This window comes from Vidua macroura, chromosome 5, assembly GCF_024509145.1.
Source record: "Vidua macroura isolate BioBank_ID:100142 chromosome 5, ASM2450914v1, whole genome shotgun sequence".
Lineage (NCBI taxonomy): Eukaryota > Metazoa > Chordata > Aves > Passeriformes > Viduidae > Vidua > Vidua macroura.
Genome location: NC_071575.1, coordinates 23,199,249 through 23,224,639, shown reverse-complemented (window position 1 = coordinate 23,224,639; position 25,391 = coordinate 23,199,249). Strand labels below are relative to the sequence as shown.

General features: G+C 40.7%; 2 protein-coding genes and 1 long non-coding RNA gene across 8 annotated transcripts in view; 2 read left to right on the top strand and 1 right to left on the bottom strand.

Annotated features, from left to right (window-relative positions):
• Positions 1-389: 389 nt before the first annotated feature.
• On the top strand, positions 390-16,138 carry TCP11L2 (t-complex 11 like 2). Of its 4 annotated transcripts, none has more exons than XM_053977293.1 (10): positions 390-755; positions 5,495-5,668; positions 6,864-6,999; positions 7,236-7,356; positions 8,112-8,332; positions 9,225-9,361; positions 10,359-10,546; positions 11,882-12,063; positions 12,782-12,954; positions 13,523-16,138. In XM_053977293.1, the coding sequence occupies exons 2-10, from the start codon at positions 5,533-5,535 to the stop codon at positions 13,765-13,767; spliced, it is 1,539 nt and encodes a 512-aa protein (XP_053833268.1). In that variant the 5' UTR covers positions 390-755; positions 5,495-5,532; the 3' UTR covers positions 13,768-16,138. The 4 variants fall into 4 exon arrangements, with proteins under 4 accessions (XP_053833268.1, XP_053833270.1, XP_053833269.1 ...); XM_053977295.1 differs by lacking the exon at positions 390-755 and adding an exon at positions 3,393-3,515 and having other exon boundaries at positions 12,785-12,954; XM_053977294.1 differs by lacking the exon at positions 390-755 and adding an exon at positions 3,394-3,515 and having other exon boundaries at positions 6,867-6,999.
• A 163-nt stretch (positions 16,139-16,301) lies between these two features.
• LOC128807158 (uncharacterized) lies at positions 16,302-17,086 on the bottom strand. Its single transcript, XR_008437069.1, has 3 exons — positions 16,923-17,086; positions 16,720-16,828; positions 16,302-16,427 (listed from the first exon to the last, which is right to left on the bottom strand). It is a non-coding gene; the product is annotated as an uncharacterized LOC128807158 (long non-coding RNA).
• A 309-nt stretch (positions 17,087-17,395) lies between these two features.
• POLR3B (RNA polymerase III subunit B) overlaps positions 17,396-25,391 on the top strand; it is a 71,514-nt gene continuing 63,518 nt past the window's right edge. For all 3 annotated transcript variants that reach the window (XM_053978236.1, XM_053978237.1, XM_053978235.1), the window contains exons 1-6: positions 17,396-17,467; positions 18,941-18,973; positions 19,495-19,551; positions 19,631-19,695; positions 20,063-20,138; positions 23,202-23,302. In XM_053978236.1, coding sequence (XP_053834211.1) covers positions 17,402-17,467; positions 18,941-18,973; positions 19,495-19,551; positions 19,631-19,695; positions 20,063-20,138; positions 23,202-23,302 — 398 coding nt within the window. In that variant the 5' untranslated portion in view covers positions 17,396-17,401. The remainder of the gene's footprint in view (positions 17,468-18,940; positions 18,974-19,494; positions 19,552-19,630; positions 19,696-20,062; positions 20,139-23,201; positions 23,303-25,391) is intronic.

Below are 25,391 nucleotides of genomic sequence, written 5' to 3'. Positions count from 1 at the left end.
TGAGGTCAATACAGCAATAAGCAAAGCATTTCTAATGACAGTACTACACTGTCCGAGCTGCGTTCCTCAGTGGGCGCTCAGCAGGCGCCCGGACACCACAGCCGTGAGCGAGACGGGTGACTAAACTCAGCACGGTGCCGAGTGGCTCCCCTGAAGCTGCGGTGGCGGGGGTAGCAGTGGGGAGCCAAGATGGGGCGTGGAGGGGCGCCTGACATCGATAGGGTAAGGAAACCAGGGCAGGAACATAGTTAAAGGCGTGCACACACAGCCTGAGGCGCAGCCCTATCCCTCTGAGCACGGCCCCTTTCCCCCAGGCCCGGGCTCTGTGGGGTCGGTGTTCCCCTCCCCGTGGCGGCCCGGGGGCGGCGCCGGCCAGGACGGACGGGGCCCTTCCGTAAACAGCACCCGGCCCGTCCCCCGGCCTACCCCCCGCACGCCGGCACGGCCCATTGCCAGCGCGGGGGAGTCCGCCGAAGCATCTTTCCGTGTTGCCGCGTATTTCCCTACGCTTAGTGCCCGGTCGCAGGCAGAATGAGGAGATGCTGGCAGTTTCTACTGGCATAAGTGGAGGCTGGCACAAGCGCCTCAGATAACTCTCCGTTGGCAGGCAGGAAAGGATGACGCACCTTCCCCCTTCCACCGTCAGAGATGGACGTGTCCGAGGAAGACACTAATAGTCCGGGCTGGGTCTTTAAATCAGAGGGGGGGCTTTGTGCGGGCCCGGCGAGCGCCGCGTAGGACGGCGAGAGACAGCGGTGAGTGACCGGCTGGGGACAGCGGGGCAGGGCAGGGCTGCTCCGGCCGGCCGGCGGAGCTGACACGCGGCGGGGTGTCCGGGTACGCTGGGCGATGAGTCGCGGGGACAGCGCTGGCTCGGGGGCTGCCACCTTCCTGTGCGGTGTGGGTGGCAGGGAGGTGGTAGACTGGCCCGTCGCTTTGCTGCCCCGGTGGGGCACCCGCTGCAGCAGGTGGGTTTCGCAGTTCCTGCGCTGGGTCCGTAGTTCTCTCCTTGCCCCGTGTCTCCTGGGCTTTCGCCATCCCTTAGTGTCCGCCGGGACGATCCGCCCCGACGGGCGCAGCCGCAGGGTGCCCCCGTGCAGCCCCGGCCAGCAGGGCAGGGGCACCCCGAGACCTCCCCGGGCCATGGGGGCCGGGGCTCTGAGGGGCGGGTGCCCGGGCTCGCCTTCTCTGGGGCTGACAGGGAGTGTTCCCTCCTTGCTTTTCCCCCGGACTCCCTCCCCCGGGGCCTGTCCTTGGAGACGCTGTTTGTTTTGGTCGGCGGGTGCCAAACTCCTGCCTTTGCTAAGTGTTAAAAACATGGGGCCGGGGGAGGAGACAGGCAGCGAAACAGATGGAGGAAGAGGAGGAGCCGCCGGCTCCCCTCGTTGTCGCTGCCCCCGCGGGGGAGGGCAGCGGGCAGGACGTCCGCGGGCTCCCCTCGGGGGCCACGGCCCCTCGTCCCGTCACCGACCTGTCCGGGCGGAGGTCACTCCCGCGGGCAGCGCTCGGGCCACTCGACCGTATCTCACTCTCGCCGATACAGTTTTTTTAAGCCTTCACGAAGAGAAGTGTCTCTTCCAAGAACTGTGGAACTGGAAAGCTAAAGGGGAGAAATGTCGGCTGTAAGCTGTGAAAAATGAGGCGGGTGGAAACGCAAGTAAACTCTTTACAAAGGCTCTTTTCTGTTCTCGTGTCGTGAGTGCTGACAGAGGTGGAGTCAGTGAAAGGGAAACTCGAGACCAAATGAGATTCGGTCGGTGCCAGCTTGAATAGTAAGAATGTGAACCCAGCAGAATAAACAAAGTTAAGACCTTCATAGTGCTAAAACTGGACAGAGCACTCATAAGTCTCTGTGTCCATGCACACTTTGAGCAAAGCAGGGCTGTGGAAAACCTTTGCTTGAAGATGGTATCTGAAGAAAATACCCAACAAACTGTGACGCTGTCTTCCTCCCTCCTCCCCCCAGGTGCTTTGTAAAATTACTTCTAAAGCAAACCTACAGAAATAAAGTGTTTTTGTGCCTTCTAAAACTAACCTGATCTTGCAGTCTTGATAAGTTCTAAATGAAGAATTGAGTTGGGTGATGCAGTAACCAGTTAAGGACAAGATGTCTTTAAGCATCTACAGTTTTGTATTAATTTTCTTTTTACTAAAAGGAATAATCCTCACCTGTCTAAATAGCAGAAATGTGAGAATTTATTTCTTCATTGTTAAGTGTTAAATGAAGTACCCTACAGTATGGTACTGATTGAAAGAAAGCAAATGGGGTGATGAAGCCCACTGTGATGGTGTCCAACCTAATATAAATGTAAATGTGGGTAGTCTTTAATGCAGCAGAGTAAAGCAGGTTGTAACCTCAGGCTGACCCTTTAATAGAACAGTTGGGATATTAATATATGTATTAAAACAGCAGCCTAATATGTAATAATTAATAAGCATTTAAAAAAAACCAAGATGGTATTGTTTATCCAAGATGGCGAGTTACAAAGAGATCTTGCAAGGCTGAAGGGCTTTTAAAAATATTTTTCTGTGACCATTATACTAATTTAAACTTAAAGTTCTAAATGAACTTGGCCATTAGTTATTAATGAGAACTTCTGTGCTATCTCCAAAATATAAGGAAAATCAGCTCTTCCAGTGTATGCTATAAAGCAAAGACTAAGTGACTCAGTTGTCTATTGTAACTAATTAGAAATGCCATTTTTGGTTTCTACTTACCTTTCATATGCTCAATGACTGTATTTTTGCTTAAGTGTTTTAGATGGCCCCTGCAGGTTCTGCTTGTATATTCACGTACATTTAGTTTGATGTGTTTATCTTTTAAATTTAGAATTTAGCAATAATCTGAACCTGCAGAGTACACCCATTCTTACTTCCCATTGTGCTTGAAGCATTCTACTAGGAAATGTATTTAGCGTGGCAAAAGATTGCAGTGGTTTTTTGTGTGTCACCTCCTCTTGCAGTGTTGAAACTTCTCACTTAAATTAAGCCTTCTGAAGCACTCTACTGACGGCTCTGCTGCCTGTATGCGTGCATATATTGTGGGAGCAGGTATGGTCTTGATACATCAAAATGCCATGTACATCTTTGAAATGCAACTATTTGCATTGATCATTTGCTGGGATTAGTGCTTAAGGACTTAATGTATACAGACGTCTAATTCTACCTTAACCACTTGATCTTCTTGGAAATCAAGACAGGGTGGAAAATGGCAGTGCTGACTCGCCTTCATGGCTGGTTTAGTGCTTCTCTCAGAAAAACCGTGCAGAACTGAATATTTATTAACACTGTCATACCTAGAGGTAAGAGGAAATTAACGAAATGATGATGTGTAAATTATGTGAGAGTATTTGGGGTTTTAATGGTCATTTACCTTCTCCCATGTTGTTAACACCTGAACTGAAGCAGTAGATACACCGTGAATTGCTCACACTCTGCAAGTGATTTGCAAGACTTTGGGCCACTACACTGCAAACTTTTGATGGACCACGTCCTGCAACATTAATCTTTTGGAGGTTAGTTATTTGTATGGAAATAAAGGGGTGTTATACAAGATTAAAGCCTGGAAATAAACTGTTCTGATATTGATTTTAAAAAATTAGTTGGAGAGTAATAAACGCTTTGCAGGCTCTGTACAGTGTTACTGTATTTAAGTGAGCAGTTCAACATGAAGAACCCCAGGTATGTTCTACAACTAGTTTGTCACAACTAGTTTCTGATCAGCACTAACTTTGAGATCTGTAACACAGATTTTAATTGAAGAAATTGTTTCTTCTCTAGCATTAGCTAATGACCCATTTCTAATTGTAGCTTCAATACCATTTCCAAGCCAAAATATCTCTGTTTTGTGTTTTTTAGGTTCTCTTACAACTCTGTTTTGTTTAGCCAATACTGTTTTAAATATTTGCTTGTTTGAAATTTAAAAAAATGCTGTTCTAATAAGAGTTATGATGCTTAGGATCACTGGTAATGTTGCAAGTTCTGAATGCATGACCTCTGTGTTCTAGTCAAGTGTCTCTTACTGGCTCCTCTGGTACAGTGATAAACTGTTAGCTGTGTTCTTGCTAATGTGACCAATTCTTTTCACAAAAAACCCCAATGTAAAGTATGACATAAATAAGGTACTCAAGTGCATCCTCTTTCCTCTTGGGAGAGGAGGAAGAGTAAACATACACTTGAGAAATGTTAATCATCTCAATTAAGAGGGGAGTGCTCATCAGTGTAGTAGCTCATCAAGTTATAAAGGCCTATTCAGGATGAGTTGGTACCCATAAAGTCAAATGCCTTAAGCTGTAACCAGGTGCCAGCATAAAGAAGTCTTCATTTTTACTACCTTTTGTCTATCCCAGGACCCTACAATATGTTGATTCACATAAGTATGGACAAAGATCATCCTTTTATTGCCAAAAGTTTATTTTTTTCCAAATTCAGCAGTTGCAAAGTGTGGTATTCCCTGCCTACTGAAATTGATGCGATTTAATAATAAATGAAGTTGCATATTAGTTAAATTTGCTGATGGAAACCATTGCTGCCTATATCTCTTCATAAAGTCCACTACAGAATGCTTCATGGCCATAATCAGAGATGGACAGCTACTTTTGGTATCTGGGCCAAATTCCTTTGGTAGTAATTACAGCTGACTTCCAGGTTCTCATTTTAATATTATTATGAACATATTTTTCACTTCCTGTCATGCAGTTGTTAATCATCTGCATCACACTGTGCAGCTGTCCACATTTTCTGCAATTGCAGATTATCTGCCAGGGAAGCACTTTCTTTACATAGACAGAAACACGATGAAGCACAGCACTTCTCAGTGGAGGTTGTTGTCCCTGCTAAATAGAATGTTAGAGGCTCACAGTTGCCATTTGACTTAAACCAGAAAAGCTATCCACCTTCACCCCTAGGAGGAGTTGTTTTTGGGTCTGTGCCATTGTTGATCTGATTCTGAGCACAGACCCACCTAAAGCCACAGGCCAGACTTCCAGCTACACCCTGTCAGAAATGTAAAACTCTGACTTACTTCCATGTTCTCCCCCTGCAACTTCTATGTTTGCTTCACAGTTGTTACACTTGGTGCAGCCCGTTTGTGGAAGGAAACTCATTGCTAAACACCACTTCTTCGTGAGGTCAGGTGGGGGATTGTAACATCACGAGATGCCTTCATGGACATTGAAAACGACCAAAATTCTTGCAACAAGCACCTTCAGGGGTTCTTGTGGATAGTCTTTCATTTTTTAAAATATAACCAATTTAGGGACTGTCTCCAACATAATCATTAAGGTATGAAACAGCTGAAGGTACAAAGCTTTCTTACAGAACAAGTATAGTTTGTTGATAACTATGATTTTGTGTGTCAAGCCAGATCCTTTGCTTTTCCTGTTTAGGAAAGGCAACTACTTGATTTTCATCCACAATATAATGATCAGTAGCTGACTTTTGAGAAACAAGCAGCAGTAAGTGCTGGTTTTATGGGAATTGTTTGTCTTTCCAGGTCTTGTTTACTGTGTAAACAAAGTAAAGGGAATCAGAATGCCTCTCAATGATGAGCAGAACAGTGACTCAGATTCTTCACGGCTCTCAGAAAGCACAGCTTCTTCCAGCGACTCGGAATATTCCAGGCAGAGCTTTAACAGTGATTCTTCAAGCAAACCCAGCTCCCCAGCGTGTAAGCCTATTTCAGCCTTACCTGCACTGTGCATGGACCAATAAGGCTAACTTACCTTGTTTTCTCTTTGCTGTCGCGGGTAGAACCTGGGATTCTGAATCTATTTAAGAGTATTAACAGAGAGGCATGGCTTTCTCTCTGCTGTGAAGCAGTGCAACTCCTGTGTGTGGAATACCAGCAGCAGCTGTATCCATGGGGGTCTCCCTGTGCACTCCTTCCCTTCAGAAACTGTAAGAAAAGTGTGTCACCATGATTTTCCTAACCTTGACATTGGTAGCAGCCTCCCACTCAAACAGATATGCCTTTGTGCAAAGGGTGGGTTTCTTTTGTTTGATCTCTGCATTTAAAAATTAATTTTGTAACTTACAGATTTGTAGTACCAACAGAAAACACACATTTGCACAAGGAAGATAATTTGAGTAATGGTAAATAAAACCTTGGTTAAAATGTAGTTTGTATGTGTCTGTAAGCATTTGCAGACCATGCTTACTTCTTACATCCATGTAAATGAAGTCTTACATTAAAACAAGCTTGTTAGTGGTGTTGGCAGCTGGCTCTTTGTCTTCCTTGTTACCAGTCTTCCAAATGCTAAATTAAATTATAGAATTTGAGGATTTAGAAACTTTGGGAATTTGCTCTTGTTTTCCAGTGTAGAGTTTGTTTTGTCATTGCTGCTAACTCCTAAAAAAAAAAAAGAGTATAACTTACATTCTACAGCAGATGAAAGTTCTGCTGCTCTTAAGTGGGGGTGTTTCATAGTCAGTAACTTCAGAACCTTTTCAACAGGCAATATAGCCATCATGTGCTTGGAATCATAGTGGACATCTGGTATCTCTTACTGCCCATGCTTTTGGTTGGGTGGCTTTGACAGAACAGTTAGTAGGAAATCTGTGGAATGCAAGATCCCATTTTAATGGAAAAAAAGATACCTTAGTTCAGATGTAGAAATATGAAAGTGCTCCCCAAAATATTTTGAGGCTTGTGTGGTATTTCCTCACAAACACACACACCCCTGATAAGCTGGGAGTTTCCTGAGTTAGTGTTTTAGGAAGATATAAAGACTTGGTAATATTGGGTTTCTTCTTCCAGAGTACTGGAGTCCAGTTAGCAAACAGTAAAATTTCTAGGTTTTAGTATATTCAATTGCACTTATCAGCTATAGATATTTGGCTTGAATTGATCTTGCTTGTTCCAGCAGCAAGCCCTCCCAAGGTTATCACATTTGATGAACTGATGGCAGCTACAAGAAATCTGTCAAACTGGACTCTAGCTCATGAAATTGCTGTAAATGCAAATTTTTGCATAAAACATGAAGACTACCCACAAAACAGGTAAGAGTTTGAACTTCGCAAAAAAGCAGTGCTGGTGTTGGAAAGCGAGGAGAAATGAATGGAGCGGTCTAGACTGTTTTGGGAACTGATGATCCACCACCCAAGAAAGATGTGGTTGCAGGACATAGTATCTGGGGAGGTGTGTTTCTCAACAAGTGATCAATCCCATCTGAAACAATTACAAGGATGAAAGCTAGTTGGGAGTTTTTTCCCTATCTAATTGACTTACTCCACAGCTTTGCAGGCACAGTGAAACAAATTGTACACAAGGCATTTTGGGATCATTTGGAATCGGAACTGAATGAAGATCCTCCAGAATACGAACATGCTATCAAGCTCTTTGAGGAAATTAAGGAGGTAATGTTCTTCCTTCTCTGTATTGTTTTGTCAGCTTAACTTTAGGAGTCCCTTAGTTCACTGAAGGGTCTGCTTAACTTAGCTGAGCCAGCACCTTCTAGTTTTCTTTTTATAATATGAAGCCATGATTTTATTCAGAACTGAAAACAGATGTCTATTTGTAATATATTTTTATTAACCAGGAATATGGCCACAAACAAACAGTGGCATGTTCACTCAACTTTCACTGCACAGTGATCAGTTGAAAGTCATCTCTTTTCCCAAAGCTTCACATCTCTACTAACCTGTTTCCAGAACCATACTGCGAGCTTAGGGCATGAACAAGAGTATAAACATGATTGCACCTGCCCACTTAGACTTCATTGTTTGTTTATCACACAGGTGAGCATACAATCCTGGCACAATACAAAGTCTTTCAGAACTTTAAGTTAGTAAATGTTTGTTTTACAGGGTAGCCTCCCAGCTTTTGAATGGGTCTACTTGTTGACTTGCTTTTTGTTTTATTGGTTTGAGCATTTTTGCAGAACTGTACTGGTTTGGGTTTGGTTTTTTTTTTGGTTGTTTTTTTTTTTTTTTTCAAACAGTCCTTTTTCCCCACAACCTTTGATAATGTTCAGTCTTAAAATGTCTAGTTATAATCTGTCAGCTCTATACACTTGACATGAATATTAAAATTTCACTCAAGTGTGCTTACTAAGTGGTTTGGTTTTTATTGATAAGCTTTTTCTTTTTCCCCTTCCCCCCCTCTAATTTAGATTCTTCTTTCCTTCCTGACTCCTGGAGCAAACAGGATGCACAATCAAATTTGTGAAGTTCTAGATACGGATCTTATAAGACAGCAGGCAGAACACAATGCTGTTGATATTCCTGGGCTAGCTAACTATATCATCAACACTATGGGAAAGTTATGTGCTCCAATAAGAGACAACGACATAAAACAGTTAAAAGCAACTGACAATATTGTAGAGTTACTGAGGTTGGTATTTAAGTGTGGTTTTTTGGAGAAAAAAACTCCTCTCTGAAAGGGTAGTAGACAGTGGAAGGTGGGGGGGCTGGGTAAAGGAAGTCTAAAATTGTGTCAGTTTGCATAACACCTGTTCTCAAACTATAGGAGAACTTCCTGAAGCATTAAAGGGGAAGAGCTCTGACACGCTGATCAGATTGTGTATCTCACTTTGTAATAAAATGAGTAGGATACCTACAAACCAGGCAGCTTGGAATAGCTAAGCCAACAACTCTTACAGTAATCTCTGTTTCGGAAATTCTATTTTTCTGTCTTGTTCATTCTTACAGAATATAAGCAGCACACTTGTACTGTTTCTTCTGGAAGTATTAGTTGCATGCTGCTTCTAGAAGGCCAAACTGTGGATTTAAAAGCTCTTTAGTTAAGATCTTATTACTTGAACTTGAGTAAAACATTTGCATACAGGGCAGAAAACAATGCTCCTGAGGTATGCTGAAATATTAAGACTAAATGGTAGTTCTACTGTGTATATATATGGGGATCAAAACAATTGGGTCAGAATGATTGTTTCTCTTCATGCAATCAGTGACCAAAAAGTTAAAATCTGTTAATTTAGGCTGAAATATACCAATTAATGTAGTTTTTTTAAAAGCTTAGTTACAGGGCTGTAGCATTTAGTGGTGCTACATTAGTACTGTTCTTTTTAACTTGGGCCAAGCCTTATATATACTACTCCTTCAAGAACTCCAGATGACAGGTAACATATTTGTTACTCTGAAATGCCAATGAAGGCATTCACTTCTCCAAAATTGAAATTAAAGTGATAATATACATGTACTTCTTATGTGCTGATGAAAATCAATAGACTAAATTAAACTGTGAAATTTTAAATTCCTCTTTTCAGACAAATATTCCATGTTTTGGACCTGATGAAAGTGGATATGGCAAATTACACAATTAAAAGCCTTAGACCATACCTCTGGCATAACTTGGTGGACTATGAAAGAACAAAATTCCAGGAAATTCTTGAAGAAACACCAAGTATGTACCATGCTATATTTAATTTGAACTTTTCTTTGAAAAGAAAACTATTTAAATATATGCTGTGAAAACTCTACAAGTTACAGTTAACTTAGAGGAAAACTTCAATTTCTTGTCTGTATGTAAGTAACGGGAAATTTTTTTTGACTAGCAAGCTTCACTGGATGATTGCTTGACTTGCTGTCACATTTGTCTGTCTGTAATCTGGGGCTCTTTCAGACAAACTTACATTTGCCAAATCGGTTAGTGTCTGAAAACCAAACAAGTGGTGACTCTTGCTGTCTGGATGCAGAAGCCCTACATAAGATGAGACTTTTCTTTTTTGTGTGCAACTGTTCTGTTGTTAGTGTGAAGTAAACATGTAAAACCAGTTAGCATGCCTGAAAGCTAGAAGGTCAGTTTTTTAATAAACAAAAGGCAGGCTCTGAACAAAATTTCTTAGATGATGCAAAGTCAACTCGATCCACTATTACAGTTTTTGTGTGATTTGGTTAAACAGTGTTCATAAATATATCCTCCAAGAATAATAAGTAAGCGTGCTAACATCTGGAGCAGGGGCTTCTAAAATGGGAGCCCTGAGCCACTGATAGGGCCTGCAGTGTTCATTTATGCAGCCTGAGAAAAACTCTACCAGAACAAATCAAATGTTTTAGTCTTCCTTCACATCTACTTTTCAGTCTTACACCCTATCTGATAAGTGGCCTCTCCGAAAAAGGAAAAACAATCCTTTGGGAACTCAAACTTTGAGACTTCTATTACCTAAAAGTCTTGTCTGAAGTCTTCACAATTTGTGGCTGGGTTTGTACAAACCAGGTAGAATTTAAAGGTGACCAGTGGAATGAAGTTGAGAGAATTACCATTTGTGAAGACTCAGCTGTCCACTATGTTTAAGTCTTCAGAAGCTGAATTGTCTTACGTATGCAAATATTTTTTCTCTCAAGACAGTGCTTATATTGATGAAGGCATGCAGTAAATCCGTGCTATTTCCAATGCTTAGGTGCCCTGAATCTCACAACAGAATGGATAAAGGAATCAATAGAAGATGAATTGTCATCTATTTCTGATGAGTCTTCATCATCCCCTGGTGCTGATAGTAGTTCAAAACCAATTATTAGTCCTACACTGGTGCTAAACAATGGCTACTTGAAACTGTTACAGTGGGATTATTGCAAAACAATTCCAGAGGTAAGAAGTATATTTTGGTGTCTTCAGATTACCAGCTATATGAAATCATTGGTGTGATACAATAATCCTGCTATTGATGACAGTAAGTGAATACTCTTTTGCACTCCTTTAATTTCTGCACAATAAATTTGAAATTTGGAGATTATATTCTAGTCCAGTTTCTGAAATTTGAGATGGGCAAGTCAACAACCAGAAAAGAACAAGGTAAAGGTTGTTCTCCCTCTTTCCAGTCATAGCTCACCAGCTCCACCCTAAGAGCAGTCTTGGCTGTGGTCAAAGGCTGGGCTCGTATAGACAGTACTTGGCTTTCTCTGTCTTTAAAAGAACTGACTGTAGCACCCTGTTTTCCTAACAGCAGCAGGAATTGGTGAGATTGCTCTTTAGAAAAGAATCAATAAAAACTTGAGGTCTCTAAACTAGGTATTTTCCCTTTCAGTGTAAACTATTGCTTCAAGACTCAGTGTTCAGTTTTTCTCTCCAATTCCTGATTACTGACCTCTGCAACTTTCCATAAAGCCAGTGTGAAATTTGCCACCAGTCGGGGCTAAAATTTGCATTTCCAGTGAGGGCCTTAGCTACATGTAGGATGGCCTGGCAGAGAATTTGTTAAATACATGGGGATGATCTTGGTGTTCTCAGACAGTGGATGTTCTTACCTTTCTGTGAGCAGTTTTGAGTAAGAACTACATATAGATGTCCTCTGGTAGATCAAGCTTGCCATACTATGAAATTGCTACCAACTGTACTTGGATGTTAATGCCCCTGTGCTGCTCAGGATGAACTCTTTGTAACCTGAAATGAACTCCAGCTGCATCTTGCTGTGGGGATTACTTATGTTCTTGGTATGATCAGCTGGCTTTTTGCCTGGAGCGGGTTATGTATCACTTGCAGAACCTGCTCTGGTGGTTGAATTGGTGGTTGTCAAGCACAGTTGTTCGTTATTATCCATCAGTTACAAATCTTGGCATTTTTTCAAAAGACACCCAAATCCAGAAGACTGTTCTATCTATAACTTGGCCATTACGATGTCCTCTGAGCGTTCCATGTTGTGGGCTGAATTGTTGGTTGCAGGTTTGTCAGCAGTGATGAAGAATAAGGTGCAATATCCTCAGTTCCCTCATTACTATTCTTCCCACTACAGGTTTACTTCTGGTACTTGTACATAATGCCACTTCATACTATACTACATGTTTAGGGTATTTCAGTTGCTGTCTCCTCTGGGTTTGTGTATTTGTGATTAAAAATAGTAGTGCTTCATGACTACATCCTCGATCTGTCCTTTTCCTCTCTCTCTCCCTCCTTATTGCTAAATTAGTATTATTGTTTCAATTCTAGACTTTAATAACAGATGAAGTTCGTCTTCAGGAGTTGAGAGAAAAGCTCAATCAATTAAAAGTCATAGCTTGTGTTTCTCTCATAACAAACAACATGGTGGGTGCAGCAACTGTAGATGTGCCTGATTTTGCTGACCAACTGAAAAGGATCTCCCTTCCTCTTCTTGAAGGCATGAATAAGAAGTAAGGCCTTTTTTGCTTCCTTTTTAACTCTTTTTTTTGACAGTAAATAATGGGAAACAATTCTAGTGTTATAGCTGGTGCTTGTTATTAATAGGAAGATACCAAATGTTAATAATTTGTATATTCCCTTTATGATACAAGGCCGCTATATGTTAGACACATGTTTTCAAAGGCAGATTTTAATGAAATCTTAGTCTTGATGTTAATGTACAGATTTTTGAACCTACTATTAAAGTTCATTCATACACTCCTAATACTGGAGAGACTGTGGCATACAATACATTCACTAAATCCTCTTGGGAATTGCTTCAAACTTGTTGTAGGTAGTTCAAGTTACTTGGCTGCCTATTTCTTTGCCTGCTTGTACTACAGGCAAGTCTGTCTTTTAAAAGTTTTCCACTCTGTTTTTTCTCATGAAATGCTATGCACGTGGCCCAGAAAAACACCTAGGCACAAGGATAAAGTGAACTGGGGTCACTGCTGCACACTTGAAATTACTTTTCCCATTTGAATCACAACTAGGTCCTTATTTCATCTTCCACATAGAAATTTTCCTGTATATGTAGATTTACATAAATCTGCAGTAAAAGATGAAAACGTTTCAAAATTCTCATTGCAGAGACCAGGTTGAAAATAAAAGGGAAAGGAGACAAGTGGGGGGACTTGACAACCTATGCTACAGAAACTGCATAATTTAATGCTTTTCTGTTTCTTCCAGAAGTTTTGACTTGAAGGAGGCTCTGAATGCTATTGGTGTCCAGATTTGCAACATAGTGAACAAGTCTCTCAGTGAAAGAGGTCTTCCCACTCTTAGTGAAGAAATCCAGAGTAATTTAATGGGTCAATTTGCTCATATTGTTGAGAAGAATAATCCTGTCTGTTCCTTGATTGGTTAGTAAGATACTACCTAATTGTCATATTGTATGTGTCTGTTTATAAACTTACTCCCAGCAAACTTAATCAGCTGTCTAATTATCTTCTAAAAGTATTTTCCTACTGCAGTAGAACACTGGCTCAACTTAAGAGTAAGGTTATGGTGTTTACTTAGAGATGGTGTTCTTGGTATGCTGCAGAGTGTGGTTAGTCACAGCTAGAAATAATTGTAAAAGTGCATGTAGAGACTCGCCCAGGCAGCCTAGTATTTTGGATAAGAATTTAGATAAAATGAGTGTTACTTAGTCTTCTTTCTGTCCATTCTGGGTTTAAACCTAGTGGGTTTGTTTCTTCCTTTGAGTCTACTTCATATTAGTTAATGTAACTTGTTGCAGTAGGTTTATGCTGTGTCCACCTTGCAGTAGCTAAACCTAAGAAGCTTACAATATTGTTTCCCACCCCAAAACAATATTGGGAAAGAGTTTTTGCTTACATGGTTGGATTTTTTGCTGTGCTGATGTGCAGGGTACTTACAAGGTGACTTGAGTTTACATTTGTTCTGAGCATACTTTATATTCCATTTCAGACAAACGAATCCAGCTCTTCATGAGAAGCTTGCTTGCTCTTCCGAGTTTTCAGAAGTGTATGCCTACTATGCCAGGAGGCCTTTCAGTGATTCAGACAGAGATAGAGTTTCTGGGATCTCAGTATGCAAGCATTGTAAACTTCAATAAAAAAGTGTATGGACCATTCTATGCAAACATACTTAGAAAACTGCTTTTTCCTGAGGCAGCAATGGAGAAAACAGAAGCAGAAACATCTAACAATTAAAAAATGTACCCTTTTTTTAATCTTCCAAGACAGTGGGGAAGTCACATCTCTAAGAACAGCCTACTCCAGTGACTGTTGATGGAGAAAGGTCTTGTAAAATGTATACAGATAGTTTCTGAAATTCACTGTAAAGAAATTAATGTCAAGGTCATATATATATATTTTTTTTTTAATAGAAAAATAATTGTTTAATGGATTGTCACTTGTAATAGCCAGTGAATTATTAATTTCCATAGCAAGCATTTATTATGACTTGCAATAGGAAAGAGCTGGCAATGTACTTAATGTTTCACCACCATCAAAACAATGTTATTTTTCAACTCAAATATATTTACATATAGCAATGCATATTAGGAAATGACAAAACAACTGTAGATAAAATGTACTATGCTTACATTGTATTTTTGTAGAGTAACATCTCAGACAGCAATTATGTTTCTGAGAATACTTTGAAGGAGACAGTATAGCATACCTGCTTTAGTAACCAAACCTAGGTTCATACTAGACCAAGTTGAGGTCCTTCTGCAATTACTGGACCCAGAACTTTGCCTCTGTTACATTAAGGAAAGCCAGTGTTACAAGCTGTTTGCAGATAGCAGTTACAGAAGCAGCATTCACCACTTCAAGTAGGAATCATTCAGAACTTCTCAACTCTAATTGAGATTAATGATAAACACCTGAGAAACCTGAGGGTGGGGGGGTGGAGTAAATTTCTGTATATAATGTGTTTATAAGCATTTTGTTTATTCAGTGGAGGTCATACAGATCTTTTAATATGTGTATGTATTGATCTTTGATCTTAAGAGATGGGTATTAAGTATTTTTAAGTTAGGTCTTCCTAACCTTTATTCCCAAAAGCACTTAACCGTGACCTTAGAGTGTAGCACAGAAGAGCTGCACCCCTTTCATGCCCTTATCCAACAGAATGTAAATTTTTCACAAGATGTTCTTAGGCCTGAAAGCAAGAACCTGAGTAATTAGTAATTTTTGAAAATATTATTAGATTCACTTTTTTAGGGAGTGTGTGAGAAATACTCCTGTTTTCCTCAAATTTCTTTGGACTGGGCCCCAATACTTAGTTCCCATCTCAGGCATTGGGAGTCTTGCATACAGAAAATGAATACGATTGAAATGGAGAAATGTGGAAGTGAACTTCTTTAAGTTTATATAGGCTTTATCTTGCATATTTCAGATTGCTGGGATTAGATAGTGCTGGAATACATATTATAGACATGTTTTTGTCTGTGAAATTGAATAATTTACTTGAAAATTATATTTTAATATATCACTATATAATACTCCTTTTAAGATGTCATATATAGAAAACCTCAGTGTGGTACAAGTTAGAGCTTGTTTTTAATATTTTATATTACAATCTATTTTTTATGAAGAGACAAAACCTGTAAAAGCGTAATGTGTCACACAAATTGTTTATGTACATTACAGTGTCTATCATAAAGGTCTAAAAAAACCTGGGCATTATTAGCACTGTGGTTTTGTAGTCCATTTCTACAGGAATGTGTACCCTTTATAGCAAAGGAAATTACTTCCTATTCAGTTGTTCTTCAGTGTCCAAGGACTTTGGTCACTTGTAAATGTTAAGGAAAACTTTCTTGCCTTTTTAGAGAAATTTCTCTAGTGCACTTCTGTTCTATCCCTTGTGAAAACATTGCACAAAATAAAGATGAATACATATTTTAAAGGGAACTGTTTCCTGGAAAACCTAGGAGAAAGGAACTCTTAGACTATCATAACTGTGCCACTAGGTAAGCCAGGCTTGCTGAGATGAATATGAAATTTTGGTAGGCAATTCAAAATCATTAAGAGAAGAATGCATTTCAAAAGCAGGTAGAGGGAATGCATCTTAGTGATTTGCTACAATTTTAGAAATACCTACATGATTTTGAGCTTCAGCCAAAAGAGAATTTAATGTACATTTGAAGTTGATTGTTAATATGATTATGAACTTTTAATTGTAATATTTTATATCCATTCTATTGTACAAATAAATGTCAAACTATAGCTCTTTAATGAGCTGGGAAAATTGTCATACTAGTTTTTACCAGTAAATACTCAAAAGCATAGCATGTATTGGGGAGGTTTGGTGATTAAGGTGACTTGCAAAGGGCATTTTATAGCATGGCCTGTGTTTCAAGTGATTGTTTAATGTGTTTTAATATAATGTTTTAAACAGGGACATTGCCATCTGTTTAATGTCGTGTGTTGCATGCTGTTTATGCTACTGTGACTGAAATGCACTTGCCTCTACTCAGAAGTTGTCCTTGTGAAACAAGATGCCATTCTGTAGCAGCTTTGTTAAAAAAATAAGTATTTGAGGGTTTGTATGCATTAAATTTTGTTTGTGATACCAGCAGTGCTGAAAAGTCATTTATACAAACGTTATTAAATGCAACAGATTGTTAAATGCCAAAGATAAATGACTCCACTAATACTCTGTTGTGACTGTTTTTCTGTTACTTCTCAGAAGCAGCTCCAGTGTAGAGTAGTGACTTTAACTCAGCTGTACAAATAATATTCAAAACAGTTACCTGCTTAAATCTGACTACTTGGACGGAAGATGTATTGGGTTTGCATGGCAGAGGTGGAGGAGCAGTGGACTCCAGGGCTGGCTTCTGTGAGGACCTGCTCCAAGCTTCCCCCTGTGCCCGACAGAGGCCTTGCATTGATTAAACATGGATTGCCACGTATTAAACAAATTGTCCACTGACTGTGCACTTTAGGCAGGAAACCAAATGGAAGGAGTCTGAAATATTACTCCTCTTCAGGATCGGGGCCTTAGTGTCCAGGATGGGTGGAGCCCAGACCCAACCCCGTGAGTGTTACTCAGTGGAACCCGAGCCAGAGCAGACGTCTGTATGTACTGTTTTCACACTCTGCTTTTTGAACTCACAAAGTATTATATTTATACATATACATATCTCAAAACCTTACTGCCACAGGAATGCGCTGAGATCACTAGTGCTTCTTGTTTCATCTTGAACTGGGGCAGATGGGTAGCTCCGCATTTCACTGCGATTTTGGTGTCTCTGTAGCACCGAGCCTTGTACAGGAGAACAAGTAAGTTTGTAGGTGATTCAGCTACAGCAGTCAATAATAATAATAACGCTAAAAGCTGTTTCCCCGCGTTGCTTTACATGCTAAAACCTGCAGGAAAGCCGTTTAAAGCCCAACTGCTCCGTGTCCCTGCCGCCTCCTGGCCTCCGGGCTGCGCCGGCGGGGGACGGTGACCGGTTCGGGGATTCAGGGGGGGACCTCAGGGCGCTGCCAGCTCCGCATCTACAGCCCAGGGGGGCGGGCTGCTGAGGACCGTGAGGGGCGGGCTGTAGAGCAGAGCGGGGGGCGGGCTGCTGAGGACCGTGAGGGGCGGGCTGTAGAGCAGAGCGGGGGGCGGGCTGCTGAGGACCGTGAGGGGCGGGCTGTAGAGCAGAGCGGGGGGCGGGCTGCTGAGGACCGTGAGGGGCGGGCTGTAGGGCAGAGCGGGGGGCGGGCTGCTGGGGCCCGGTCGCGCTCAGCACTCGGCGGCGCCCGGGCTGCGCGGGGCCGGAACCTTCGGGCGCCGCGCCGGAGCGCGGGGGGACGCGCTGTGCTGCAGCGCCGCGGTGCGCAGGTGGCCATGGAGGCGCTGGGGCTCGGTGCGCTCACCCCGGAGCAGGCGGCGGCCCCGGTCAACACGGTGGAGGTCAGCGGGGCAAGGGGCAAGCGGCCCGGCGCGCCTCGGGCTCTCCCGGAGCGTGGCCGGGCTGAGCTGAGCTGGGCTGGGGTGGAAGGCGTCTTCTGCCGGCGCACACGTGGGATCCCCCCTGCCCGCGCCGCGCCGCTGGGTGTGTGGGTGCGGGGTGGGGTTTGTCTGGTTCGAGCTGTCCCTGGGCAGCCCCTCATGAACCCGGGCTCGGCCTCCTGAGGTGCCGTCCCGTCCCCAGTCTCTGGCCGACCTGTGTCCCGCACGCAGAGTCACAGAGCGGTCCGGCGTGGCAGGGACCTCACAGCTCGTGTCCTTCCGTCCCCCTGCCGTGGCACGGACACCTCCCGCTGCACCATTCCCCTTCCAGCCTGGCCTTGAAATATTTACTTAAGATCAAAATCATTAGTCTCATCCTTAGGTCATCAGTTTAATTGCATTACTGTTTAACAGATGAAACTCCTTTTTTTAGACATAACATTTAAATCAGAAAAACCTGAAATCAAGCACTCTTCAATTTTCCAAACGCTACTGCAGATAAACCAAAAGGGGCCAGTGGTAACAGCCACACCATTCTGCACGTATCTCTTTTTACTGCATTAGCTTTGCCATTATTAGATGTTAAATTGGGATCACAAGCAAGATTAGTAGATTAACAAACACCAGCAGTGAAGGCTGAAAGCCAAGAGCACCATCAACATTTCTGTGGGTAGAAGAAAGCTAACAACTTCCTACAGTTTTCTTTGGTTATTAATTTTGTAGTATTTTTAAATGGTAGTAGATGGAGAAGCATATGAGAGCTGGGAACACTCCTCCTAAATAAAAGGATTTTGTCTCCAGCCAAAGATATATGCAAGTTTTTTGCACTGCTATGGTGGGGCTGACATAAAGAGATGTTCCCTGTGTTCATCGAAGATTAGAGATGGGAGAAAGTTTGTAGGAACCTTGATATACTTAGCATTTGTCAGTACTTTTGCTAAATCTCTGTAGGATTTAGGGTCCTGATAAGTGTTACAGAGGCAAGTGCTGCTCCCAGAACTGAGGTTCTTGCATGTATATTGTAAAGTAAATGTTGTAGGAAATCTTCCCTTTCTACAAATATAATTTACAGTGTTAACAGAACAAAACTGAAAAAAAACATTAGTTGGTCTTAAATGAGGACATGGTGTTAAGGAGTTTTCTCAGAAAACTATATTTTCCCAGAAGTTGCTCTTAGGAAAGGCACTGTGCCATTGCATCCTGAGTAAATACTGCATGTATGGTTTACTGAGATGATCCAGGTCATTTTTATCCATCTCTTTTGGCTTTAGACAGTTGTTTTTTGGTTCTTTTTTTCCTACATGGATCTGATTTTAAACAATGTTACTGTTCAAAAAACAACAATAACAATAAAACTTGTAGACAAAAAGGCTCAGGCATGTTAGATATTTGGCTACTCCTTGGAAAGATGTCTCAAACTGTTTTTGTTTTCAGGAAAAATGGAGACTTCTTCCAGCATTTCTAAAGGTTAGTGCTGCACACTCATTTCATGGTGTGAACATTTAATCTCCTTACTAACTTTACATTCCCTTCTTCTGGCTTTTACTGTTTCCCAGAATACCTGTCCTCACTTTCCTTTGGATTTTGCCTTTTGTTTTAGTTCCTTGCAGTTATCAATAGACTTGTTCCATAGATTGTTTTCTTGATTAATTTACAGATTATTTTGTGGAGACATCCTCCTAGAGGTTTGCATTTTGGTGTGGTTATTCTCAGTCCATACTGTATATTTGTAATATTTCCAGATTATTTTCCTGTTTTACTGGCTCTCAGAGATGCTGTCCATGCTCTTTATATGACAAATCCAGTGTAAGCTTGGAAATGCAGTGTAGAACCAGAGTGAGCATCCAGCTACTTCCCAGAAGTTCGTCAGCTGAAGGAATTTAGCACAATTATCCAAACCCAGTTATAAATGCTTATATCTTAATTTCTGCCTTATGTGATGAACATTACTGAAGCTGATTTTATTTGCTGTGTGCATTGTTTTTCAGGTGAAAGGACTGGTGAAGCAGCACATAGACTCATTCAACTATTTCATCAATGTTGAGGTAGGCTTTCCTGTGTGGGAGAGTGGCTCTTAATACTCAGAAAAGGCCATGGTTCCATTCTGTTCTTTTTCTCCTCCAGATAAAGAAAATCATGAAGGCCAATGAAAAAGTGACAAGTGATGCCGACCCAATGTGGTACCTGAAGTAAGCATGAGATGATTTCCGTATCAGTAGCAGCATTAGTACTATCTCAGGGGTTTGTTTTCAGCTATAAAGTGGTTATAATCACTTGTGTAGGTATAAATCAAGAGGGTGTTTTTCATGACTTATCTCTTACTTTATGCAATGAAATATGGGAAGATTTAAAGGTTTACTGCATATGAAGGCTAAATTTGAACTAATTTGACCACAACTCAAATACAATGAGTTACTTTGGGAAGAATCATTGCTCATTATTAATCAAATTGTGTTCATTAAAGTAATTTCATTTTTCAGTGTATGTAAAATTTTGCTTCCTTCAAATTGCCTGAAAAATATTTGCCTCATTGCTTATTTTGAAACTGTATTACAGGTACCTCAATATCTATGTGGGTACTCCAGATGTGGAAGAAAGCTTCAATGTGACACGACCTGTATCACCTCATGAGGTATTAGTGTTTGCATCTATCTTGTTGAGTTTTTTTATCTTGGACAAAATGTGTCTTGTAGCTGCATGTAATTTTGAGTACGTGTGTGTTATATTAGGTAATGCATTGCATTCCACCATCACTGTAAAAAGAAGCTTCAGAGACTTAAACATCATTACATAAAGCTTTTTAATTTTATTTTAAATTGTTGAGGGTTTTTTTTTTGCTGTATTCAGTATTTTATGTTAGCTGAATTTGAGTGGGTTTCCATGAAAGTAGTGAAAAGTACTTCTCTTGCTTCACCTTGTGGCTCTCCTCATGACAGAGCTGAAGTCCTCATGCCATAATGTAGGGTTTTTTGATATTCTTATTTACTTCTTTTTAATATTAACCTTGCTACTGTCTCCACCATAAGTCACTTCAGTCTCTGTTTCCCTTCCAGTCTTTGAGAACTTGCATCTGATTTTTTTGCTCATATTTTTAAAGTCTGATTCAGAAAGCAAACATGGAAATTTTAAGCAGAAACAGATGGAAATTGTTAAAATTACAATAAGCTGCAGAAGAACATTCTCCTTCTGGGGAGTATATTTAATTTCATTGCAGTGCTGTAGGCATGTAGGTTACCAAATGGGTTGTGTACTTCTGGAATAAAGGACATGCTGCTGTGACTGAAATCAGAAAGTCTCTTGCTTTTGACCAACAGGATAGAAGGTAGCTTCTGTATGTATGAGAAAGCCATAAGCTAACATAAGCTTTGAACTTCTTAGGATTGCTTTCAAGTATCTAGAGACATTAAGTTCTCTTCAAAGTGCTCAGGAACACAGTATTTCTCTCCTGCTACTGTCCTTTGAGATTTATACCACTGCAACAGAGGTAGTGACCACTTCTTTTTGGCCTCTGGAGGGAGAACTGAGCTTGGAACTTGCACTTATTTACCTGCATGCAGCCTGTTGTCAACCTCATTACTCAGTTCATGTATCAGATGCTTTTTTCCTTGCTGTATCCACCTGATACTGGAAATGTTTTTTGGCATCTAATCTAGACTATAATTAAATACATTCTGTGCTTTGGAGAAATTCTGTAAGAATCAGCTGTCTAGTGGATGCCATTTGGGCATAGCCACTTTCTGTCTCCAGTGACCTGACTCTAATCTCATTTGGTTTGATGGACAGCTTTGGAATAAAGCCAATAACTCAGCCAGGTGTAATACATGATAGTGGTTGCATTTCACAAATGTGTAGCTAGTGTTCTGTCAGTAAATGTGAACATGCACAAAATGCAACAGGAAACATTTCTTTAATATGAATGAAATTACATGCAAAAGATTGTTTGTGGCCAACAACTCATATTCAAGAATTCAGGTATTAATATGCTTGCTTACTGTATAGCTAAAGTGACTGTACATATAGAAGAAGGCAAAATAAATGCTTATAGAGCATATTGACCTTGAGTTTAGAATGAGATACTCTTGTATCTTGTATATTCTCATTGATGCTTAATGTTAGTGCATAATTTCTCTTTTTTTTCAGTGTGCTGTACACAAACGGAAGCCATAGTTATTTTCTTAAATAGGATGCTGCTCAGGTCAAGCCTGGGTGCCTTAAAAAGATATTAGATAGGAGTCTGCTGTTATATTTCTCTGTTGAAAGCTTATAAAATTCCTTCCCAAAACCACCTAAAATCATTAGATTTTTATGAGGGTCTGAGTGTATATCAGGTCATGCCTGTCTATAGTAAGAAATTACCTCAAGGAAGGTGATACAAAAATACACATACTGGAATATTACACTGTAATTTGTATTTTATATCTGTGTCTTGTGTTAAAAAAGCATATACCCAGAGAGTCCCAAGTAGTGCTATTTTTTCCCCCAGGTGGTACTAAAGAGACTAACTCTCTTTTTCTTCCAGTCCTTATGGGAGTTTCATGAGCTATTCATACAGATGAATTTAAAGTAATTAGTATATAGAAATATTCTCAGTTACTTTTAAATTGGGTGTAGTTGCTGGGATCAGAATGGCACCTAGTTTCCTTCAAGGTATGGCTTGAAAGCTGCTGCTGTATATCAGTATTTTATTACTGGAGAAGAGGTTTACTTTGTAGTGTGGAGAGGAGAAGCATCAAGTTTGTGATGATTGTTGAGGCGTATTTTTCTATAGAGCTGCATCTTCAATACACAGCACAATCTTAATTGCCTTTTATTAGTACATAATCAATACGCCGAAGGACTGCAGAAGTATAAATGCTAGTCTGACTACTGTTAAACCTGTAATCCTGGAGCTAAAAGGTAAAGCATGCTCAGTGAGGTCACGAATGACCTGCTGCGAGTTGCTCTGTTGTGTTCAGCAGATGCAGTAAGGCCTGTCTTGCGTGAAGAGACACAATACCTTAGGGGCTGGCAACATCTTAGAGTGAGGCTGGGGAGAGCAGAACAGAAAGATTGGATTAGAAATTATTGAGCCTTGAGGTATCTAATGCCCTAGATATTTATTCTGCTTCTCTTGGTCTCCAAGGAATTTACAGACAAGTTCTAGGAATCTTTGCAGGAAGTGATTATGTAGTGAGCCTTCTGTAAATCATCTTAATAAATGGTACCGTAGGTTTGCTCATTCTGATAATAAAGTAGCATGGTGTGTCTCTCAATCTTGTGCCTTTCCATTCTGTCAGACTTCATATGGCAGCACAGGTCTTCAGCTGTTGAGAGTCTGCAGTATAGAAATGTCCCTGAGCTGAGCACTGCTCAGACACACTGTGATCTTTGTGCCAGCTCTGCTGATTATACCTGTTTAATTAGGCCTTTTGGTTTAATTAGAGAGTTTATAAGTTAAGCTCTGCAGTGCTGCCTTCTGAAGGCACAGATCTGCTGTCTACTTTTGAAAATCAGAGCAATTGTATTTGGATTTTCTTAGATTTTGTTTTAAACAAAACCAAAACGGAGAGTCTGTCAAACATTCTTCAGGTATCATGAAGATGTTGCTGAAGCTTTGCTTTGCTTGATTTCTTTGTGAGAATTTACAGGACAGGGCTGTTTTAAGAGAGATGCTTGAGCCAACACCTGACTTGTTGTGTGCCTGTTGTCCTTTCAGTGCCGCCTGAGGGACATGACCTATTCCGCGCCGATTACCGTGGATATTGAGTACACCCGAGGCAGCCAGAGGATCATCCGCAATGCGCTACCCATTGGCAGGTGAGACACCACCTACTGAGCTGCTGCTATCAGTTTTCATTTGCTGCCATGCTGGGAAGAGTTTTTACTGCAAAACAGATGTAGGCCAACCTTGCTTCCTTGTTAAAAGAAACAATGAGCAGGCAAATCTTCATAAACAGCTGTACAGGATTTTTAGGGTCTAAGACCTTGTTTTGCAAAAGCATCCTTCCAGAGAAGGATGGATATAAGGATGAATGTTGTTTCTGATTCTGTTGGTATAAAACCACAGAGGAAAATGTATGCCTGGAGCTGCAAGCTGCATTACTGTAAAATGAAATTAGGCATGTTTGCTTTGTAGCCAAATTATTCAGTCTTTCATACATAGTATGTAGAGTAGCATCTGTGGAAGGTGCAAGGAAAGCAAGCATTAGTTCTGCTGCACAAGTTAAGCTTTCATTTAAAATTGCTTAAGTTACGATACTAAACTGGCTTTAAGGGCATACATGCAAAAAGCTTTTTGCTGTTAAAAACTGTTAATATCCAGTTATTATTTCCACAGGAAATAATTTTCCTCATCTCTCCCTAGTATTATACTTGTTTTCTTTGGCCAATGCTCTTGTTTGACATGCAGTTTGGACTGGGACAGATGTTTCACTGGAGTTTTCAGTAATGGCATTTGAGTATTCCATTTTACCTTATGCCAACTGCTTCTTGTTTCTGATATAAACAGCCAATGCATTAAGCTTATATTGTGTGTGATAGATTTTGCTTGTCATAGGAAGCTTCTTATCTCTAGGAAGCACTTTCTCAGTGAAATATAGTGACAAGATAGCTTTTTATGCTCTGCAGAAATACAGAATTTGAGTTCATCAGTTTTCTTTTAGGATATAAGAATATGAAAACAGCAAAGAAATTAAAATAATTTATGAGATCTGAATACAAAAAGTATAACCTAATCTTGTTTTTTATTGAAGCAAATTTGAATGAAAAATCTCAGAGGTTGAAAATATTTGTGTAGTAGAACTCATGAATAATTTTTGTCAACGTGTGTTTTAGAAAACACTTGGAACACAATTCTTACAAAGGCTGTCCACCAAGGAGTGAAATTCTGTAAGCTGGATCAAAAGTCAGCTTTTTTGTAGAAGAGGCTAAAGAGCACGGAGGTCTTTTGGTAGATGTAGTGGTAAACTCTTTCTGTCTTTTGGAAAATACAGCTTTCTCTTTGGCAGTAAACTACTCTCTTTCCAAAGTTTTAATGAAAAACCTGAGAGTGAAAAGTACATTATGAAGCTGACTATAAAAGTACACTTTTCAATAATAACTGCAAAATCATTGCTGGTTAGTTGTTAAATAAGCCAAATTGAAAGTAAGCATTCTATGATTTATCATGGGGTGATAGAATAATTCAGATTGAAAGAGTATACAATCTCCTCAGCCTCTAGTACAGCCTCCTGCTCAAAATGGGTCAGCTCTGTGATCAAACCAGGTTGCTGCATGCTTTATCCTGTCAGGTCCTGAAGACGTCCATAAATGCAGACTGTCCAACTTCCCTGTGCAGCTTTTGCACTGTTTGACTGCCCTCATGATGAAGTTTTGTCTCACATGCAGTCTGTGGATCTTTAGTTTCTCTTTTATTTACTTCCCTAAGCACTGAATTTTAAAAAATTTCTTGGAGTATCTTTCTACCGCATGTTGGCTTCACAAAATCCTTGCTTGCAGGCTTCTCTGCTAGGACACGAGAGAAGTCAGAGGTACTACTGGGGATACTTCATGCTTAGGTTATGAATTAGAGGCACTATCTCTTTGCAGCCAGAAGGTGTCATTCCTCTGTGGGAAATGAGATATGAACTAACTTTATGTAATAAAAACTGGTAACAGTGGATCTGCAGTGGCATGTTCTTCTTTGCAGACTGTTTTGGGGACCAGGAGTCTTTGCGCTAATTGTCATTGCCCTTGGTGACCCTTGCTTGTCACAATGCCTGAGTAGCTGCATAGCAATTAAATAGGAAGTCTGTGGTTTCTGCTTGCAGGTGTCCAGTTTCAGGTCTCTTTTGAATTACATGTTCAATGGAATAAGGTGGGCTCAAATAAGCATGCTGTTGGATTACAGCATGCATGAGTTCTGATT

Bases quoted from the DNA above. Each gene is read 5' to 3' on its own strand.
- TCP11L2 (XM_053977293.1), top strand. From the start codon at position 5,533: ATGCCTCTCAATGATGAGCAGAACAGTGACTCAGATTCTTCACGGCTC. The intron at 5,669-6,863 runs GTAAGCCTATTT...TGCTTGTTCCAG, and splicing joins CAAACCCAGCTCCCCAGCGT to CAGCAAGCCCTCCCAAGGTT. The intron at 7,000-7,235 runs GTAAGAGTTTGA...CTTACTCCACAG, and splicing joins GAAGACTACCCACAAAACAG to CTTTGCAGGCACAGTGAAAC.